At 33.9% G+C, this 22190-nt stretch overlaps 1 protein-coding gene across 1 annotated transcript in view; it reads right to left on the bottom strand.

Annotated features, from left to right (window-relative positions):
• LOC132092197 (solute carrier family 35 member F1-like) overlaps positions 1 to 22190 on the bottom strand; it is an 87188-nt gene that overhangs the window by 29061 nt on the left and 35937 nt on the right. Inside the window, exon 2 of the mRNA XM_059498329.1 lies at positions 17066 to 17241. Within this exon, the coding sequence (XP_059354312.1) occupies positions 17066 to 17241 (176 nt within the window). The remainder of the gene's footprint in view (positions 1 to 17065; positions 17242 to 22190) is intronic.

Below are 22190 nucleotides of genomic sequence, written 5' to 3'. Positions count from 1 at the left end.
ACAGCTCTTGTGTACCGATCCTACGGTGAAGAAATAATATACAACAGCCAGTTTTCTTTCTGCACAGAGGGGTTTTATTAAAATACTGCAGCAATTGCTTGACACAGCAAAGCTGCTTCTGAAATAAATAGGAGTTTTCTATAGGATCCTAACAGCAGAAGCACTGCGGGAAAAAAAAAACAAGAAGAATGGAGTCTTTCCAGATTCAATTAATTTCAATTCAAGTTTATTTGTATAGTGCTTTTAACGATAGAAATAATTACAAAGCAACATTCAGCAGACATTCAGTTTCCCCATTATGTATATTATTTAAATTAGGGAAGTGGAAATGTGATCACCAACTTTCTCTTGCAGATATAGCCATAATTACACTTTAACTAACTGTCCTTCTCACTTGTTTTGATTTTCTAATTGAACACAATCTCTCTGCAGTAAACATATGGAGCCAAAAGAGTCTCAGTAAAGATAAATGCACACACTACATTCACATATGCACACACAGGATTCATACATGCACACACATGATTCATAAATACAAACACAGGATACACAAATGCGCACAAAATTTACAAATGCACACACAAAATTTAAAAAGCACAGAAGCTTCACAAATGCATACAACATTTACAAATGCACACAAAATTCAGAAATACACAGGACAAGATTCAGAAATGTATTTCTGATGCACACACACATATATCTTGATTTACAAACTGCTTGCGGTCTGTGAACTTCACTGCATTTGTGTGTGAATTTTCTGACTTGGCTCGACACACAAATGCCTTTTTTTTAACAGGGAATGATCTGCAACCAATCAGATATTTCCCTTCTTTTACCCAATCACAAGAACGCACTCCACGTGGGGGATTGTTTACTTATAAGCCAATCACATGAACGCGTTCACACAGCGCGATATGCCTGTGGTGCGGCATATTATAGCCTACTTATTTATGAAATTGTATGAAAATACAGATGTTTAGATTACAATTCAGGTTTATTTATTTTTTTTTTTTTTTACAAAATATTAATTTAAAAATGTCTCAATACATATAGCCCAGTGACTGCAGAAAAAAAGTTAACCATGGATTCATAAATATGCAATAGGCAATTATTTCATTTTATTGAAATATTTTAATGAAAGTAAAAAAAAATTACACCTTTTTGAATATTTAAATATATCTAAATTTTCTTTTGGATGCAATATAGAAGTCACTTTAACTATAAATCTCGGTCCCTACATGAAGAGAGAGTCAGTGGTCCGCTGCGAGAGGAAAGTGACTCTCCGACTGCGAAAAGTGGGTCTCCGGCTGCGTGAGGAAAGTGAGTCGTTCGCTGAGGAAAGTGAGTCGTTCGCTGCATGACTCGTGAGGACAGTGAATCATTCGCTGCGTGAGGAAAATGAGTCGTTCGCTGCGAGAGGAAAGTTACTCCCCGGCTGCGGAAAGTGAGTCTCCTGCTGCGCAAAGTGAGTGTCCGGCTGCGCAAAGTGGGTGTCCGGCTGCGCAAAGTGGGTCGTTCGTGAGGAAAGTGAGTCGTTCGCTGCGTGAGGAAAGTGAATCGTTCGCTGAGCAAAGTGAGTCGTTCGCTGCGTGAGGAAAGTGAGTTGTTCGCTGAGGAAAGTGAGTCGTTCGCTGATTGGCTTATAAGTAAACAATCCCCCACATGGGGTGCATTCTTGTGATTGGCTAAAAAGCCAAGTCAGGGGAGTCTCAAAATTCACACACAAATGCAGTGAAGTTCACAGACCGCAAGCAGTTTGTAAATCAAGATATATGTGTGTGTGCATCAGAAATACATTTCTGAATCTTGTCCTGTGCATTTGTGAATCTTGAGTGCATTTGTAAATGTTGTTTGCATTTCTGAATTGTGTGTATTTATGAATTTTGTTTGCATTTTTCTGAATTTTGTATGCATTTGTGAATCTTCTGTGCCTTTTAAATTTTGTGTGTGCATTTGTGAATTTTGTGCGCATTTGTGTATCCTGTGTGTGTATTTATGAATTATGTGTGTGCATGTATGAATCCTGTGTGTGCATATGTGAATGTAGTGTGTGCATTTATCTTTATTGAGACTCTTTTGGCTCCATATAAACATACTTATTCTTGACATATTCCAAAAACTTTTAATGGATGATGGATTGGATTTTTTTGAAAGCCCTTAGAAGTTAATTGATTCATTATGCCTTTTCAACATGTCAAACTCTCAAGGTGTTAAAAAGCAGTGCAAAGGCACTGGCTCCAAGAATCAGAAAATAAAGACAATCGCTCTAATCTAATCAAACACAAAACAAATGTTTTGTTCTTGCAGCTTAACTTTGATTAAGTCAAGAGAACAACTGCAGACCAAAAAAGCAAAATCTCTGAATGAGCCGATGGTAGAACAGCAAGAATATAAAGCAAATCGTATGTCAAGTGTTAGCTTTCATCTGTATGCTGTGATTGTAAAAAAAAATAACAGTACTGTACTGTATGTTAAGGAGTGAACTTTTACTGTATGTTTCATTACAGGCTGATGATCTTTATATATATTTATTATTTATGTAAAACCACATTAACTGAATTACCACAGTAATTAAGCTTTTAAGTGTGACTGTTAAAGGGTTTCAAAGAATAAAATGACTGAAAAATGACATGAGATTCTCATAAGAAAAGATGAAATGAGATGTTACACGCAAAGGCAGATCTAATTTTTAATATTCAATGAAAATCAAATCCTGCAGATGTCACATTCTTTCGCAAACATGTAAATAGAACGCATGTCTCCCCAATCAAACATTTTAATACAGATTACAGTAACCGGAGACCTAATAACATTTAGGTCTCTCAGTGGGGTCAGATTTGACAATCAGTAGAAGAGTCATTTAAATCCTCTAAATCTGTATGCAACAACAGAGGATACAAGCACTGGAAATATGATCGAAGCACCAGATCTAAAATCTCTCAGAAGAGTGAGTAGATATGAGCACAAGTTGTGACTGATATAATGTCATTATTATAAAATATTTGGTAACACTTTCGTTTAGGGACCAATTCTCACTATTAACTATTGCATATTTGCATGCTAGTATATTGGCTGTTAATAAGTACTTATAAAGCACATTTTAATGCTTTATTCTGTATGACCATATTTTAGATCTCTTAATCCTACCCCATACCTAAACTTAACAACTAGCTTACTAACTATTAATAAGCAACAAATTGGAAGTTTAGTGAGGCAAAAGTAGTAGTTAATAATGAGAACTGGCCCCCAAACTAATGTGTGACAAAATATTTATATAATTTAGTATATCAGATCAAGGATATGATGCAAGCAGACAAATCCTCTAATAAAATCCTCTAATCTTTGTGTTAGATGACATTCCAGGGCATTCCGGAATGGAAAGGAATGAAATTAAATAAAATGCAATACAATAAGATAAAAATGAAATATCCTTTATATAAATAAATATCCATTTTATAAATATCTTTCCACACAAAAGCAAAGATAATACAGGTATAGAAAAAAAAGAGTTGGAATGACATGTTGGTGATTAAATGATGACAGAATTTTTTGAGTACTTGCACTCTCCCTCTCAGCATTATAATGATATATGACACGGAATCGTTCTCCATGAGGCATATCATTTTGCTTTTGAATCATCTAAAGTGGCAAATCTATTGCCACCTCCCATTCTTTGGAATGTTAATGGTGTGTGCCATTATATTGATTTTAACACAATTACCACATTCAGCAGCTGTGACAAAGATTTCATCATAGTGCTTGTTAAAGGGACTGACTGCGGAGAGCATGCTGGTCAAACAAGGAAGAGAAAATTACTCTTAAAGACAGGTCATTCTGAGAGACCATATAATAATCCCATTCCTAGAGAGCACTGACAAATCCCACTGTGTTCCCAGAGTTTCTAAAACTGGCAGCTGCAAATGAGACTGGCTGCTGGTTGTTCTTAAATTGTAAGGAAACATTATAATACTTTATATTATTTAAAAAATGTACTTTATAAAGAAAAAATGCTAGGATGTGATAAATGGATCAAAAGTGACAGTAAAGTCATTTTTAATGTTGCCAAAGAAACAAGAATTTTGTATAAGTGCTTTTCTTTTGAACTTTCTATTTATAAAATCCTGAAAAATGTATCATGGTTTCCACAGAAATATTAATCAGCATAACTGTTTTCAATAATAAGAAATATTTCTTGAGCAGCAAATCCGAATATTAGAATGATTTCTGAAGGATCATGTGACACTGAAGACTGGAGTAATGATACTGAAATTTCAGCTTTGCATCACAGGAATAAATTACATTTTAAAATATATTCAAATAGAATATAGATATTTTAAACTGTAATAATATTACTGCTTTTATTACATTTTTGATCAAATAAATGCAGTCTTGCTGAGCATAAAAGATGTCTTTCAAAAACATATTAAAGGGGTCATATGATGCGATTTCAAGTTTTCCTTTCTCTTTGGGGTGTTACAAGCTGTTCGTGAATAGATAAGATCTGTTAAGTTGCAAAGACTAAAGTCTCAAACCCAGAGAGATATTCTTTATTAAAGTTAAGAATTGTCCACACCTCCCTAAAATGCCTCGTTTAAACACGGCTCCACGTCTACATCATGATGTGGGAAGATTTGCATAACGCCGCCCAAATGTTCACGCAAAGAAAGAAGGCATAACTTTGAACAGTTGTGTATACTGAAATGTATAAATCTAGATGTGTGTTTGTCTGTATTTATATATATATATAATACATTAAACATTTATTCTAACTTGCATACAGTACATACTGTACGTAGACATCATTTTAAAAATGGTCTCTTCTGCATCATTTAATGAAAAACTGTTGTCATGTTCAGTAGAAAATACACTCAAACGGGATAGTTCACCCCAAAATGTCATAATTTATTAATCCTCAAGATGTCCCAAACCTGTATGAGTTTCTTTCTGCTGTTGAACACACAGAAAAAATATATTAATGAAACTCATGAAATTCAATGAACAACTTGAAGGTGAGTAAATGATGACATCATTTTCATTTTTTGGGGGGGGGGGGGGGGACTATCCCTTAAATGAAATAAAGCTTTACTGCCTGTTGCTAGTTAGTAGTAGACTAAACTAGACGTGGACATCTGTGTTGATGCTATGATGTAGAATAAACCCCAAAGAAAAGCCTGTAGCTATGCAATGCATTAGTCAAAACATAACAGCTATACTCACATAACACAGAACATAAGTCACTTATAATAAAAGCAGCCGTTAAATCAATAAATAATGCAGAAATCCTCTATGAAGCACATCTATATTTACTAAAAGCCTTCCAGAATTAACATGATCACTCCTGAGACTAAAGGACCCTTCTAGAGACTCATTAATCTGTACTCCCATTAAAGAAGAAAGACTAATACTTGGATCAAATGACCTATTTCCAGGTGTACATCAGAGACTGGAGACTGATTTCAAAGAACAGATTAAATTAATGAAAATTATGCATATTATGTATATAATATATTATATTGGTCAATAATTCTTGTGTTCTGCACAAGAAAGTAAATTGTACGGAATTGTAATGACATGAGAGTGATGAAAAAAAAAATTTTCAGTGATATATTTCTTTAAGATCCTCCCTAAAGAGCTAACATACGGCATAGCAAATACACGGCCAACAAGTAAAATTAGTATTTAAAATATTATTCAGTGTGCTACACTGTTGTCAAACAACTTCATTACATTGTATACTTAATTCAGCAAGTGATGTTTGGTTTTCATGTGGTTTGTTTGCATTTTAACCATTTAAAGCTTATTGTATCATATTTGATACACAATCTACTAAATGCTGAATGTCATCTGATTGATAGTTCATACTTTTTTAACAAGTAAAAAGGCCCTTTATCCCCCATTCAGGCTGTATATTGTATTACTGTGAAATCCTTACTGCTTTTTATCACTTAAATCCAAGAATAACTTTTACACTGTTGGTAAAATTTCAAGATGAAAACTTACTGGAATGAAGCAACTTCGGTGACCTAGATTATCCATACATTTTGGAAAATCTTGTTAAAATGAGAGTATAAAATACATTACAAGCAATCAAATTTTTCATTTTACTTTAGTCTTACACAATAATAGTCAAAGTGAAGTTTAAAAAATAGGAAATATTAACATGGCCTTATAAATATCAGCAACTACTTGGTTTGGTCATATGAATAAAACTTATGTGAGCTTCATATTCTCTTATATCATATACTGTATATGAGCCTCAAAAAACTGATGTAACAAATATGATACTCGTATATGCAAACTTAATTTTTTTCACTTTAGATTTTGTCTAAAGGCTCATTAAACTGTTTCTCAAAAATAAAAATCCAAGTTAATTTTGCTACCATTTATTCATAACATTGTAAATGGATGCTCAAAATGTATAAATGGCAAATGTAGCAAGTAGGTCATCCATCATACAGTCATACTGTGCTTCATCTACATCTAGACATTTTCACCTAAAGCAAAAATTATGGAAGCGTGTCAAATACACACACATACACACACACAGGGGTGCTTTTGTGAAAAGTGGGGACATCCCATAGGCGTAATGGTTTTTATATTGTAGAAACTGTATATTCTATGGCCTTACACCAACCCTACACCTAACCCTAAGCGTTTTGAAAAATGGGGACATGGGTTATGTCCTCATAAGTCACCCTCTCCTTGTAATACCTGTGTCATACCCATGTCATTATACAGAGTTGTGTCCTGATATGTCACAAAAACATGCACACACACACACACACACACACAAATAAAGTACAAGTAAATCCATAAATGTTCATTTATTTTAAATATATATTTTTTAACATTTTTTAACTGTCCTTGTGAAAACCAGGTTTATTATGCTCTGAATTCTTCATGTTTTAGAGTGCATTCAAGATATATTTTATCCGTAAGCATGTTGTTCGCTAGGAATCAAATCCATGACCTTGGCATTAACAAGACCTTTGTGAGTTTAGCTACAGAAATATGATTGTACAAAAGCAGTGTCTGTGCCAATGCAGACTCACTCCAACAAAACCTCCAAAAAGTTGCACTGAATATATGCGTGTGTGGCCGTGAATGGCTCATTCACACTCAACACCATGCCCCATCATCATGTGGACACAGTTTATTGATTATCTGTCCATGGGGGGAACAGGATAGAGTCGAGGTGCTGTGGCAATGCAAACAATAAATCTCTTCCCTCACTCCTGCCAGCTCAACACTTCTAATCTGTGTCAGTAAGAAGGAGTGGATACAGCTGGCAATCTAAAAAGCCAATAAAGAAGCTTTCAGGGGTAATCATCAACGCAGAGGACAAAGCACTAACCTCACACATTACCCAGCAATCCTAGCACTCAATTTTGCAGGAGATAATGAAGATGGCGTGATGGATATGCTGCAAACTGACTGCAAACACAAAGCAGAGACCACTTCATAATAACCTACAATTTCAAAAGAATTTCAACAGGATGTTTTAAGCTACTGAAATGCATCTAAAGGCAGCATAAGTTGGACCCTAAAACAGATAGAATCACAGAATCCCATAATGAAAATGGAATTTAAAGTTTAACATAGAATGGGGCAAAATGTGGATGAATAAATCAAAAGTAGGGCTGTACACTTAATCAAATTGTGATATATCTGTAAATATTGAATTGAAAAAAGACTGCTAAATAATAAATAAATATATAAATAAACTGACTACTGTGACTACTATAATTTATTAGGCATGCTTTCTGGTTATTAACATTTAATTAAATCATTTAAACAGAATCCAGAAAATTTTAAATGGAAAACACACAATTTTTGAAAAATAAAATGGAATTTGGGTGGGGGGGGGGGGGGGTAAATGGATAGGCCCTAAAAATGTTAATAAAAGTTTCACGTTTTTAATGAATTAGACATGATTTTTCATTACTACAATTGAATTTAACTATTAAAACATATTCGAGAAAAAAAAAGAAAGAAAAATGGAATTTAGGAAAAATAAAATGGAATTCAGGAAAAAATATCCAATGGAATTCATAATGCCATAGTTTTTTAAAATATAAATTCTTGTCAAATTGTATTAGTTTCATGATTTAAATTAATTAAACATGTTTTTATATAAATTAGATGGATATTTTTCTTATAAAGAAATAATTTGCTTCAGGAGGCCTTTATTCACCCCCGTAGCCATGTGGGACATTTTTTTATGATGGATGGAAGCGCTTTATTGGACTTCTTTTGTACTACTAAAAAATAACACCCATTCACTGCCATTTTAAAGCTTGGATTTTGGAATTTTAATTTTTGGGTGAACTATCCCTTAAAACTATAGTAACTCACAAATTAACCTGGGTTTTTGCTACACTAACTTTGTTTAACCATGGTTAAGTATAGTAAAGTATAGTAAAATCAATCAACAGGTATGTCCAGGTAAGTGCTGGACCTCAACAGGTTAGCTGGGAAATATATTTATTACTCAGAATGTTCCCAAAGTCACAATGTCCCAGAATGTCCCAGTTATTTTTCAAATCAAATGGATGAGACAAGCTGTGAAAAGAAAAAACTGACTGATTTTGCTCTTGCAATCCACCAGGAAATCAAGCTCCAAAACATCTCAAATATGATTGCGCCCTAATATCAGTGATTCAAAAGTTTCCTGATGCCAACTTTCCAGACGTGTAGATGGCAGCGTAAAAACAAATCCCATCGGCATAAAATCAATATCAGGGGTAACACATCAAAATGCATTGCATATTGAATGCAGCTCTTTAGGGGAGAGTAACAATTGCTTGTTGTACAAAAAGTTTTACAAGCCTCTAATGTCAAACGATTGTGATGAATCTGTGGAGGCGGGGCTCTTTACCACCACGCCCCCAAAACTCAAGGCCAATAAGCACAGAATCTATTGGAACCTGTCGAACATTCTAGCGGTCTTGGCTTACAAATACCCATGAAGAACAGACAATTTAGTTAATATTTCTTAATGTCATATTCAGCCATTTTAGGCTATATTACTTTTAATGAAATGCCATTTTATTTTAGTTGCAAATTATATTTTAGTTGATGATAATTTGTAAAAGATTAGACACATATCAAACTGTAAGAGACAATACTTTAAAGTTTGACTCCTAACCCTAGGGTTGTGGGTTCAAATCTCGGGCTGGCAATACCATGACTAAGGCAAGACAAGGCAAGGCAAGGCAAGTTTATTTATATAGCACATTTCGTACACAATGGTAATTCAAAGTGCTTTACATAAAAGAAAGTAAAATAATAAAACAGTTAGAAAATGATTTGACATAAAATAAAAAAACTGAAAATATAGTGCAATCAGTTCGGACATTGCACAGTGCTCATTCAATAAATGCACAGCTAAACAGATGAGTTTTAAGTCTAGATTTAAATGTGACTAGTGTTTTAGCCAGTGTTTTGAATAACGCCGTTTAAAAGAACGGCGTTAGGTAACGACGTTATTTTTTCAGTAACGGTGTAATCTAACTAATTACTTTTCCCGTCTTTACAACGCCGTTAACATTACTGGATGTAAAATGCGGTGCGTTACTATGCATTGATTTATCCGAATGCACCTCTGGCTCACACAGCGAGTTAAGGAGGTGGGTTAATAACGAGATAAGCGATTATGAACGTGCATGTAATGTGTACATGTAATATGATACACACGCATCTACAAAGCTAGTGGCCAAAAACACTTTTCTTACATAGATAATACTTAAAGTGCAGAACAAAACTCTTGCTGTCTGTTGACGTGCAATAAATATCGAAAGTTATGTACGAACACCTATCTGTTCTACTCATTTTAACTGACTTGTGAAAACTGCTCAAACTGCTATTTTTTTTTTACAGTAACGCAAATAGTTACTTTCCCTGCCAACGAGTTACTTTTATTATGGAGTAATTCAGTTAATAACTCAGTTACTTTTTGAAACAAGTAGTGAGTAACTATAACTAATTACTTTTTTAAAGTAACGTTCCCAACAGTGGTTTTAGCACATCTGATCTCTTCTGGAAGCTGATTCCAACTTCGGGCGGCATAGTAACTAAAGGAGGTTTAGTTTTGTTTTGTGTGAACCCTTGGTATTTCTAACTGACTCGATCCTAATGATCTGAGTGCTCTGTTAGGCTTATATTCAGTGAACATATCTGAAATATATTTCGGTCCTAGGTCATTTAGTGACTTATATACGAGTAAAAGTACTTTAAAATCAATCCTAAATGTAACTGGAAGCCAGTGTAAGGACCTGAGGACTGGTGTGATATGCTCAGATTTTCTGGTTCTAGTCAGAATCCTGGCAGCAGCGTTCTGGATGAGCTGCAGCTGTCTAAAGGGCTTTTTGGGAAGGCCAGTGAGGAGCCCATTACAATAGTCCACCCTGCTGGTGATGAAAGCATGAACTAGTTTCTCCAAGTCTTTACTTGAAACAAAACATCTAATTCTTGCAATGTTTTTTAAATGTTAGTATGCTGATTTAGTTACTGCTTTGACATGACTACTGAAACTAAGGTCTGTCTCCAGAATCACACCAAGATTCCTGACTTGATTTTTAGTTGTTTGACCCCTAGAGTCAAGGTATGCATTAACCTTGAACACTTCATCTTTGTTTCCAAATGCAATGACTTCAGTTTTTTCCTTGTTTAACTGAAGAAAGTTCTGGCACATCCAACTATTAATTTCATCAATGCATTGGCAGAGGGAGTCAATGGGGCTGTAGTCATTTGGAGATAAGGCTAGGTAAATCTGGGTATCAGCAGCATAGCTGTGTTAGGCAATTTGGTTCTTTCTCATTATTTGACTTAGTGAGAGCATATACAGGCTAAACAAGAGCGGTGCAAGAATTGACCCTTGTGGGACTCCGCATGTCATGGACGTCCACTTAGACTTATGCTCTCTTATACTCACATAATAGCCTCTCCCTTCTAAGTATGACCTGAACCATTTGAGTACCATCCCAGAAAGCCCGACCCAGTTTTCTAGTCTCTCTAGTAGTACAGTATGTTAGTCTCTCTAGTAGTATGCAAGGCATCGAACCCCCAACTCCTCCCCGGGCGCAGCAGCATAAATGGCTGCCCACTGCTCCGGGTGTGTGTTCACATTGTGTGTGTTCACTGCTCTGTGCGTGTGCACTTTAGACGGGTTAAATGCAGAGCACGAATTCTGAGTATGGGTCACCATACTTGGCTGAATGTCACATCACTTTTATTTTTTAAACTAAATGTATAAATATTTATTAATGTAAACATAACCAGTTTAACAAACAAAATAAAACATACAATTGAAACAAATAAATGCATCAGAAAAACATTATTCTTTTAAAATACAATAGGGTATATTTTAATAAAATTTAAACCATTAACTATTAAAAAAATGTTGTTACTTGAAATAAAAATATGAAAAAATAAGCTTATTTTATTTCAGCCAGTTGCCATTTAATTCTAGTTGCTAGAAATTACATTTTAGTTGATGGTAATCAGTACAAAATGAAAGAAACACGTCAAACTATTAGAAACAATATTTTTTAAATATCAGAAATTATAAATTAATTTGTTTAATTTTAAAATGTAAATTTGTATAGACAATGTATATAAATAAACATCAATACAACATCTTGTCACCAAAATAATTTGAAGATGGCATTTAGGACAGCACTAAACCTTGAGGCATGAACAAAGCCAAGGCAGAATGCAGTTTTCACACATGATTTCCTCTATTTTTCTACCTCACAGCAACTGTTTTCAGTGTCTTCTTTTTGTTATTATAACCGTTATTGCCATGCACTAGTCGTTTCCCGTTGCCAGCGTCCACTTGGCAGCCTTGGTACACAACTGACAGATTGGTAAGAAGAATTTTGGCATGCATTACATTTGTTTTCTATTTCTGAAACAATACTGTAGGAGAGAGAGCCATATGCTGGGTAGCCCAGTCCTGCTGGAACAACAGCTATTCTGACTGTTTGTGTCCTCACACTGGGTAGACAAGTTATTCTCATACACTAATGTTTCTCCCTTGCTTTGGGAGGCTATTATTTCATTTTTATCTTTCAATATCAGTGAACCTGATACTAATGTAGCTTACTTGATACAGTACGCTATCAAAAGGCAGAGGTGGAAAGAGTACAAAAATATTCTACTCAAGTAAAAGTACCATTACATTAATGAAATTTTACTTAAGTACAAGTAAAAGTACCAGTCTAAAAAGCTACTCAAGTAAAAGTAAAAAGTAGCTCATTTAAAATTTACTCAGAGTAAAAATTGCTTAGTTACATTTTAACAGTGGGAGGGAGTCAAAATGGGACAGGCCAAGGTTGTCAAACTCAGTTCCTGGAGGGCCACAGTCCTGCACAGTTTAGATATAACCCTAATTAAACACACCTGATCCAGCTAATCTAATAATTTAGGTTTTTTTTTGAAAACTACATGATATGCGTGCTGGAGCAGGGTTAGAACTAAACTCTGCAGGGCTACGGCCCTCCAGGAACTGAGTTTGACACCCCTGGGATAGGTTAATTAATCTCAAACTAGTTGTTTTTAATTAAAGGAATCAGTTATGTAGAATAATAAAACATTTGGGCTGTTACCAGGCAAATCAGTATCAACAAACTCATCTTTTCAATACAGAGGAAATGCAGAAGATTCATTGGAAGTGGCATTTAGATGTATTACACTGTTAAGTGCAGGACAAGACTGCATTTAACCTGCAGTTACAAATGCATGAATAATGTTTTGATATACAAGACATAAAATGTTGAATACTCATTTGAAATGATAAGAAATTAATTATTTAAAAAAAATCAAAACATACTTTAAATGTGAAATTAAAATGGCCAGTATGTGTCAGCAAGTCACTGTTAAGAAGTGAGTCATTGCGATTGAACCGAATCATTTAAACGGTTGATTCATTCAGGAACGAAACACTGTCACGTTGCTCAGAGACGCAAAACTGTGCTTTGGTGGCTGTGTTTGGAATTATTTTCTGTTGTAGAAATAGAGCTAAAAAAGGCAATATGGTGTCTAAAACGCAAGTCTCTTAATTAACTTGTTTACTGAACTGTTATATATATGTATGTATATATTCATGATGATTTTTAGAGGAAATGGCATTCTTTGTGTGATTTTGATTTAATATATGAAATTATATAAATATGTGAATTTTCTGCCCCTATATCTTCAATTTTGTGATAATTCTAAATGGATTTTAGGAGACTGAATCACACAGTGAAAGAACGCACTATAAATGCGCGCGCACATCATTAAAACAAAAATAGCACACTCCTCACCACTGTCTTTTTGGCTAATTTGTGCAAAACCTCTTGCTAAAATGTCAAAGCTTCATTTTAACCACCAATGCAACGATGCAATTATTTAGCTTACCTCTACATTCTTGCGAAGGGTTGATGTCTTGTCGAGATTTTATAAGCTGCTAGTTTGGTCTTCCTAGGCAAGTACAGCTTACACTGCATAATAGAGCATACATATGGCCAGGGGTTCACTTCATTTCCTTCGAGTTCAACTTCAGAATATGACGGGGTTTCGTTTTCAGCGGTGTCTGCACCACTAACGCCTGTTTTGTCCGTCTGCATCTTTCTTGTGATTTTAGCGCCAGTTTGCCCTCCTGCCCATTATTTACTGCCGTGGTTTCCAGGGAGCGATTTATTTTTTTTATTTTTATTTTTTTTACTCAGTAATTAATGTGTTTTAAAATGTAGCGAAGTACAATACTTCAAACAAAATATACTTAAGTAAAAGTAAAATTACAGATTAAAATAATTACTTTAAAAATTATTAGTACACAAAAAAGCTACTCAATTACAGTAACGCGAGTAAATGTAATTCGTTACTTTCCACCTCTGTCAAAAGGCCATTTATACAATGAAAGCAATGTCTAAACAGCTCAGAAATCTACATCTGAAACAAACAGATGTATCAGAAAAACAGTATTCTTTTAAAATACAAAAGACATACCCTGGGATCAAAACATGATCGCTTTGGTTCATGTTCAAATGTTCATCAAAGCTTGAAATAAATTAACTGAAAAAAAAATATTTAAAATAAATTTATTTTAGTTCAGCTAGTTGTCAAGGGAACATTTAGCATTTTTATTTAGTTTAACTTAAAATATTAAAATAAATAATGCTTTAAATAAAATAACTGAAATATTTAATAATTACATCAATGCAATATATATATATAGATATATATTAGTTTAGTTTAACGTGACATATTAATATATCTAATCCTTGAAATAAATTAACTGAAATAAATATTTCAAAAATGATGTTTTTTTTTCACAAATAAAATATAAAAATATAAATGTATTTTAGTTCAGCTATTTGGCATTTATCATTTTTATTTAGTTTAACTTGACATTTAAAAATAATTAAGTCTTTAAATAAATGAACTGAAATATTTTTATTTTGTTGTTACCAAGCCACCATTTTTATTTAGTTGACCTAGATGTATTAAAATATTACTCGACTATATATATTATATTATATATTTATATATATAAGTCAAATATATATATATATATTTTTAATCTAGTATTAAATCTGTATATTTAATTATATATATACATATATAAATTACTAATACTTGAAATAAATTAAGTGAAATAAATAATAATAATAATAATAACAATAATTTATTAATTTTCAGATACATTTATAATTTTTATTTAGTTTGCCTTGATATATTAATAATAACTAAATTAACTTATAATAATAATAGAAACAACAACTAAATTAACTAATAACTGAGACTGAAAATAAAATAAAAATGTATAGAAACTGTAAAGACATATAGACAAAGCTAATAGAAATAACAAAAGCTCACAATAAAATTTACAAACTAAAATCAAAATGAAAACCGAAAATATTAAAATAAAAATTCATTAAAAAAATATCTCAGTGATACTAAACTAACACTGCCTCAGAGGTTTGGCTGGCTTAAGCAAATGAAAGTTTTCTCAATTTATTAAAAGTTATACAAGGTGTATTTTAAATTGCTTTTGATCAGCGGAGCGCAGTGTTCTGGAATTGCCATAATATGAATCAGGCTTAATATTGCAGGGCAGAGCAAAACGCTGTCGCTCGAAATGTTTCTTTCAGCCATCAGCATTTGGCCTCATTAGTACAGGAAAACACATTATGTCTCACCGGTAAAAAGTGATGCAGTTTTGACTAGAAAGAGAGAGAGAAAGACTGATTTCCCTCCATAGTCCTTCTCCAGTTCTGGAGCTCTGTGGTTTAAATCCACTTTGAATGGAGCACAAGGGTCACAACAGCTACAAGCTACACAGAAGAGGTGAAAAGAGATGACAGGAAGGGAAGGAAATGAGAAAAGCAAGTTTCACTTTACCCAAGCAATTGTAAGATGACAGCCTCTACGTTGTGGGTCTATAGAAGATGAGCATCATTGTTTGGCTGGAGCTCGTGGACACAGACAGGCTGACAGGCAGCTGCTCTTATTGCCCTCTCATTATCCTAAAAACACACAGTACCTGCCCACTTTCTGTAGCATTGGGGTGTGTTTACCAAGGCTGCAGACTCAGCTCCTTGGTCACTGGAGTAGAACAAAGAGACTGCGCCAATTTGTCAGGGGCCGCTGACGGCTCGCTCAGAGCGGCGTGCTTGAAATAATGAGTTTGTATGCAGCCTTTGCGTGCAATGTTTGCATGCTTCAAAATACAGTTCAGCAAGGCTTGTCAATTAAAATGATGCATTATTAAAGAGCTACGAAAAAAAGTTACTATGCCAAACTTTTACTATTCAGATTATCACATGTAAAACAAAAAAATTACTATCTTCACCTAATATTTAAAACTAGCTGAAATATATATACATATGTCTATGTAAAGTCTCCAAAACTGCAAAGGATAATGATAATAATCAGCTAGACATGTCCATCTATTGTGCGAACATATGACATCATCACTTACCAATCAAACAGACATAAAATCTTGCATTTTCATGGAAATATTCAATTTCAAATACTGAGTTTAGCAGCATTATACAAAAATATTTGCTTGTTTAACCAATCTGAATCATACTCTGTGTGATATTTCTAGTATAAAAGTATGATATGCGATTGTATCGCCAGCAAAGATTTTCATCCAAAATCATTTACGGTCCCGTTTAGCCTTCAAAAAATGACTCATGATCTTAAAGGTGCTTATTAGAACAACCTGATTTCTGTATAAAAGCAGTGTTAGTCAGGGAATCACATGTGATTTGATATAAATAGACTGTGAGCTGGCATATTTCTCAGCTCAGAACACGACTCTTTTCCATTTCTATTCTTAGCCTGCTGAAAGTGTGCCAGAAAACATTGTGTCAAAGCCTTCTTCTTGGACACCAAGCTCAACATGAAATCAATTATGAATTAAAACCTGAGCACAACACCTGTAACCTGACTAACCATCTAGACACGAAGTGAAAATGCTTAGAAATATGAAACGTATGCTTTCTACATCAACATTAAAACAAGGTTTATTATGCACTCCTATGTTTCATTTAGAACTATAAATAAAGGACAGAGTATTTATCCACATTTATTTAGTTCAGTCAATGCTAATTTGACATTTTACAAATAAATGTTATTTAAACAATTTACAAGTAAACAATTTTCACGTTTACTTCAGAAAAAAATGACAAAAGTAAAATATGATGCATTTATGTTTTTATTAATTGAAATATAGGAAAATAAGAGAAATTGACTGTAATTGAACAATAATATAAAAATATAACTTAGTTAAAAAAATACATACAAGCATTAAAGGCAGGACTCTGACTGACATTTTCTGAATAGAAACAGGCTAGTAGATTTGAAAGTTTCTGCCAGAGTCCCAGAAGAGGTCACAAACAAGACAGAAAAGAGACATTTAATGAAAAACTTCAAATAACCTTTTTCTGACAGTCTCTCATAAAAAATATATGTGGTCTTATCGTCACCTTGTCTTACAGATAACCTCACGTTATGTTTCCATTTGACAGTGTTTTTATAAAACTGCTCAGAAACCTCAAGGAGCCACCTTTACCTTGCCTGACTGCGAGTGTGGTGGTGTAGACCAGGAACAGCAGGATGTAGTTGAGAAAGCACTGGAACACGGGGGTGTTTGCGTGGTAATCATCCGCCAGGTATTTGCTGGTCAGGCCAATCCCACAGATGAGCAGTGATAAGACCTGGCCAAGGGCCAGCGTGAGAAGAAGTTCCCTGTCAACAGAAATCCAGGAGTCAGTGCCATATCACACAGATTCACATAGAAACTGTACTGTAAGTATGTACTGTGTGACCTTGACCCTGACAGATGGGCACATTAAAGGAATAGTTCACTCCAAAATTAAACTTTACTAAATAATTACTCACCCTGAGGCCATCTTATATGTAGATGAGTTTGTTTCTTCATCAGATTTGGAGAAATGTAGCATTACATTACATTCTCACCAATTAATCCTCTGCAGTGAATGGGTGCTGTCAGAATGAGAGTCCAAACAGTTGATAAAAACATCACAATAATCCACAAGCAATGCACACGACTTCAGTCCATCAATCAATGTCTTTAATGGACTGGACTGGTGTTGGTTACTTGTGGATTATTGTGATGTTTTTATCAGCTGTTTGGGCTCACATTCTGACGGCGCCCATTCACCGCAGAGGAACCGCTGATAAGCATCAAGAAACAAATACATCAACACCTTTGAAAGCAAATTTTCATTTTTCAATGAACTACTCCTTTAAACGAAGAGAGAATTATAGAACTAACTAAACTGTGAATGTTTGAAATGCATATAACTGTGCAACTTGTGCAGTGACCCAAGGATAAATCTCAACAACCTTGAAGAAAAATGGGTTTGGAGAATAATGGCTCCTGGTCCTGCTCTTCCTCTCACCCTTATCATAAAAGGGTCTAATTTGTCTAAATTTTACCAAGTGACAGATGAATTTGAGACATAAGAATGGGTGTAAACAACTTCTGATGTCAACAACAAATGACACAAAAAGTGGTTTCTGTTTATTTTGCAGCTAAACAAGATTATATTCCCCTTTGGTTCGTATAGGTGTGTTGTGTGCAAGTTGAGATAAAAATACTGTAACAATTAAGTGTGAACAAAGCAAAAGGTGCTAATACTTTGAAGACACAATATGTATCTCTGTGAAACGCTACCAAGCTTTTCAAGAGAAATCATTCAACTGCAGGAGAAGACACACATTTCTTTGTTTAAATGCTTCCCATCAATTAACACTTAATTTCTTGTTGAAGCGCATTAAAACTCTTATAAACAGTTTGGTCTTTACAGAGTGGTTCCTACAGTACGATTGTGTGTGTTGATAAATAAGTAAAAGTACCAATGAATCTAACCTAAACAATAATTAATAATTAATATATATATATATATATAATTGAAATTATAACCATTTAATATAACTGTTTTCTAAAAAGTTAGTGTATACAGTAAAAATGATATTAGATTTAACCGGTCAAGACCGTTACAGAAAACTGCTGTCAAATATATGGTTTTGGGAAGTGTCTGAATACCATATATTTTATGTTAAAAATCTATATTAAACTAAAAATATATGCAGTTTTACAAAAATTTATTTTAAAAATAAACATCATCTTATTCTTAATAAATATACGTATATGCAAAATGCAAAATATTTAGCTTCTGATGTTCAAAATGATTGTTAAATAATGCAATTAACAAATTTTTGTTAGCTTGAAATGTATCAAATTTTTTCCCCAAAAGGACTGACTGTATTTTAAGATTGGCTGTACTTTAAATAATTAGTAGATTAGCTTTGCAAGTAACTTTCCAACACTGGGGACTTCCCATCAACAAGCCTTTCAAGAGCTGTTTGTCACATCCTTCCCGTCAAGATTTACGTGGTGATAAAATCACACCAAAAAACAAACCAGACTCCTGTAATTCATCAACACAGTCAGATTTGCCATTTTCTGGGTGGTGTCATATGGTTAGTTACAGGTGATGGTAAGTGGGAACTGACTAGTGGAATCCACCTCTGACAGTGTGATAGGATATGTTTAATTACGGGTGCAGTATGTATGTATGTGTGTGTGTGTGTGTGTGTGTGTGTGTGTGTGTGTGTGTGTGTGTGTGTGTGTCTGAGTGTATGACAGTCCAATTGGTGGGATCAGATTTAGAGAAGGAAGGAAATGCAGGCGTGTGGAACCAGACGAGGGAATTAACTGTCAATCAACTAGGCTTAAATTCAGGGGGCTTGCCCTCTCTTCAAAAACCCGATCCAGTTCCCCAGTAAACACAGTGAATACAAAAACAGCCAGTGCTCACTGCACCCACATGGGTAACGAATGAAACACACATACAGGTTAGTTCCAGAGACAACACGTGGCAATATGAAAGAGCAACCGCATTATCAGAAAACATGTGCTGCATTGGTACACCGTCAAAGACAAGGTGGAAAAGAAAATAGGGCAACCAAAACAACGTAATGTGTTTGTCCTACTTTTCATTAAAATCCTCTTAGTCTAGTACAACAGAGATAATATGAATGTTGTGCTTTAGTAGGTAATTGAAAAGTGGATTAGAGGCAACCTAAAAATAAAATCTGATATAACTACAAGAAATCTGAAATGTTTGTAATGCATTTTGTAACACATACATATACATTAGTAAAAATTATTTTAGATTTAACAGGCCATTAAATAAAATTAAATTATATCAAATGTATGGTTTTTGGAAGTAAAATGTTTGAATACCGTATAATTATGTTAAAAATCTATTGGAAATAATTAATTTGAAAATCCATTAATATAATAATCCATAATTCATTAAAAGAATACATTTTTATAAAAGTTCATTAAGAGTTCAGAGTTTGTGCTGTGTTTGTGCAGCCAGTGAAGAGAAATATTACAATATTATGTATAGTTTTATTATTATTTACGGTGCACAGTATTTTTCACATTATCAATTCAGACAGCAAGCTCATTACTCATAAAAAAAATATAATTTCCTAGCTGTAGCCCTGTAGATTCAGTAGCATTGCAGAAAACTATGCTAAAGGTTAATGAGATGTGCTTACAACTAAAATATTCATCTATTCAGGTTCAATTTCAGAGCCAAGTACAGCTATTACTACAAACAAAACAGCTTTGAGACTTGGAAAACATTACTAAAAACAACTTCTTCTTTTTTGCCGTCACATTACAAAGCTGTCCTCAATACAAGACAAAAGCTTCTAGTATTTTTCACATTTAAAAACTCAGTTTATTGATTTCTTTTGTGTTTTTCACATTATGGTGTACACTTTACACAATTAATTGCAGTATAGGACCCTGTCCAAAATGGCCTCATTTAAAGTGATAGTTCATCCAAAAATGAACATTTTCTACATATTTACTCACCCTCAGGCCATCCAAGATGTAAATGAGTTTGTTTCTTCATCACAACAGATTTTGAGAAATGTAGAATTCCATCACTTGCTCACTAGTGGATCCTTTTCAGTTAATGGGTGCCGTCAGAGTGAGAGTCCAAACAGCTGATAAAAACATCACAATAATCTACAAGTAATCCACACAAATCCAGTCTATCAACTAATGTCTTGCGAAGTGAAAAACCACATCAAGACATTTTTTTTTTTTACTTTAAATTGTCATTTCCTAATTAACAAGTCCTCTATCCATGATATTGCTTTCTCCAGTGAAAAATGCATCATGTCTGAATCAGGAGAGAAATATGCACAGGTCAAGGACCATCTACAAAGCCCAAATAATCCTAAATAGTTATAAGCAAATAGATTTACAGATTAACATAATGTTTTTATCAGCTGTTTGGACTCTCATTTTGACGGCACCCATTCACTACATTAGTTAGGAAGTGATGTAATGCTAAATTTGTCCAAGATTAGTTCCAATAAAGAAACAAACTTATACATGTTGGATGGGCTGAGAGTCTGAGAGTAAGTAAATATTCAGCAAATATAATTTTTTAAGCGTGTTTGTGAAGTACATGAGAATGTAATATTTCTCATTTTCTATTTTATTTCTGAAGGGTGCTCATGATTCACTTGTAACCCATTTGTGATTGCTACATAGACAAATACATTAACTATAATTAACAACAGAGAAATATTACAGAATTATTCAACTGAAGCCGGATAATCACACCAAGACAAGGACTATAAGGAGGTGAAATTCTCACATTCAAGTTAACAACAGACACTAAAAGAATCAAATACTTGAGGTTAAACCAAGAGCATTTATTACCACAGGCGACTCTAGGATTTCAGTCTTAGGGAGGCTCAGCCTTTAATCTGAGCATGAGCTGATGTGGCCCAAAGGAATATTTTGCTTTAAGTGCGAGGGGTCAAATATTGTTCCAGTGATAATTTTTCAAATAAATAAACAAATTAAAATACTGTAGCATCTGTTTGTCAGTAGATGTAAATCAGTAATCATGGCCTGTTTGGTTGCATTAATGTTGTGATTTCACTGGAGTGAGATGGATGAGAAACTTTAAAGTCTTTTAATAATGCAATATCCTCACGTAGCTTACTGCAGACACTGTTTTCAGCAGACGTCAAGACAGATCAAATCATCATTTTTTTTTAAAAGTAGGACTGGCAGCTAAGGTCCTAAATAGAGTCAAACAATGTTTGTTACCACTTCTTTTGTCGTGAAATGTGAGGAAATACACATCTTGTTTATGAGACTAAGATTAACGAATGTCCGATTAGCTCTTCAGCTCTTCACCGGTTCTGCCAATAATTGAGCGATGGGAAATTTCAAGATAACAGTATTGAAGTGATACAGCAGATATCCGACATCTCACATCTCTATCCCCAGGGCTTTTGTGGCCATTTTCTAATTTTCTCAAAGACTACAGGCTTTTGCCAAAAACATCACGGTCTGCAGGAAAACGCAGCTCCACATACTGTAATAGCACTCAGAAATGAAAGCAATGATCAACCATGCATGACAATAATTGTGTGACTTGAGTCCTTTTTTTCTTCAAAATATGTAATTCTGATTGAAAATTGGTAACAAAATCAAATCAAAAAATCTAACAAAGTACAGTAAGAAAAAAATAGCATATAAAATAAAGATAAAATAAAAAAGTCTAATTAAAATATTATTTATTTTATTGACATTGCTGTCATTTTTGAGTGCTGTAACAATTTCA

The sequence above is a fragment of the Carassius carassius genome, chromosome 18, assembly GCF_963082965.1.
Source record: "Carassius carassius chromosome 18, fCarCar2.1, whole genome shotgun sequence".
Lineage (NCBI taxonomy): Eukaryota > Metazoa > Chordata > Actinopteri > Cypriniformes > Cyprinidae > Carassius > Carassius carassius.
The sequence above is the reverse complement of the archived record's forward strand: the minus strand, read 5'-3'. Positions and strand labels throughout refer to the sequence as shown.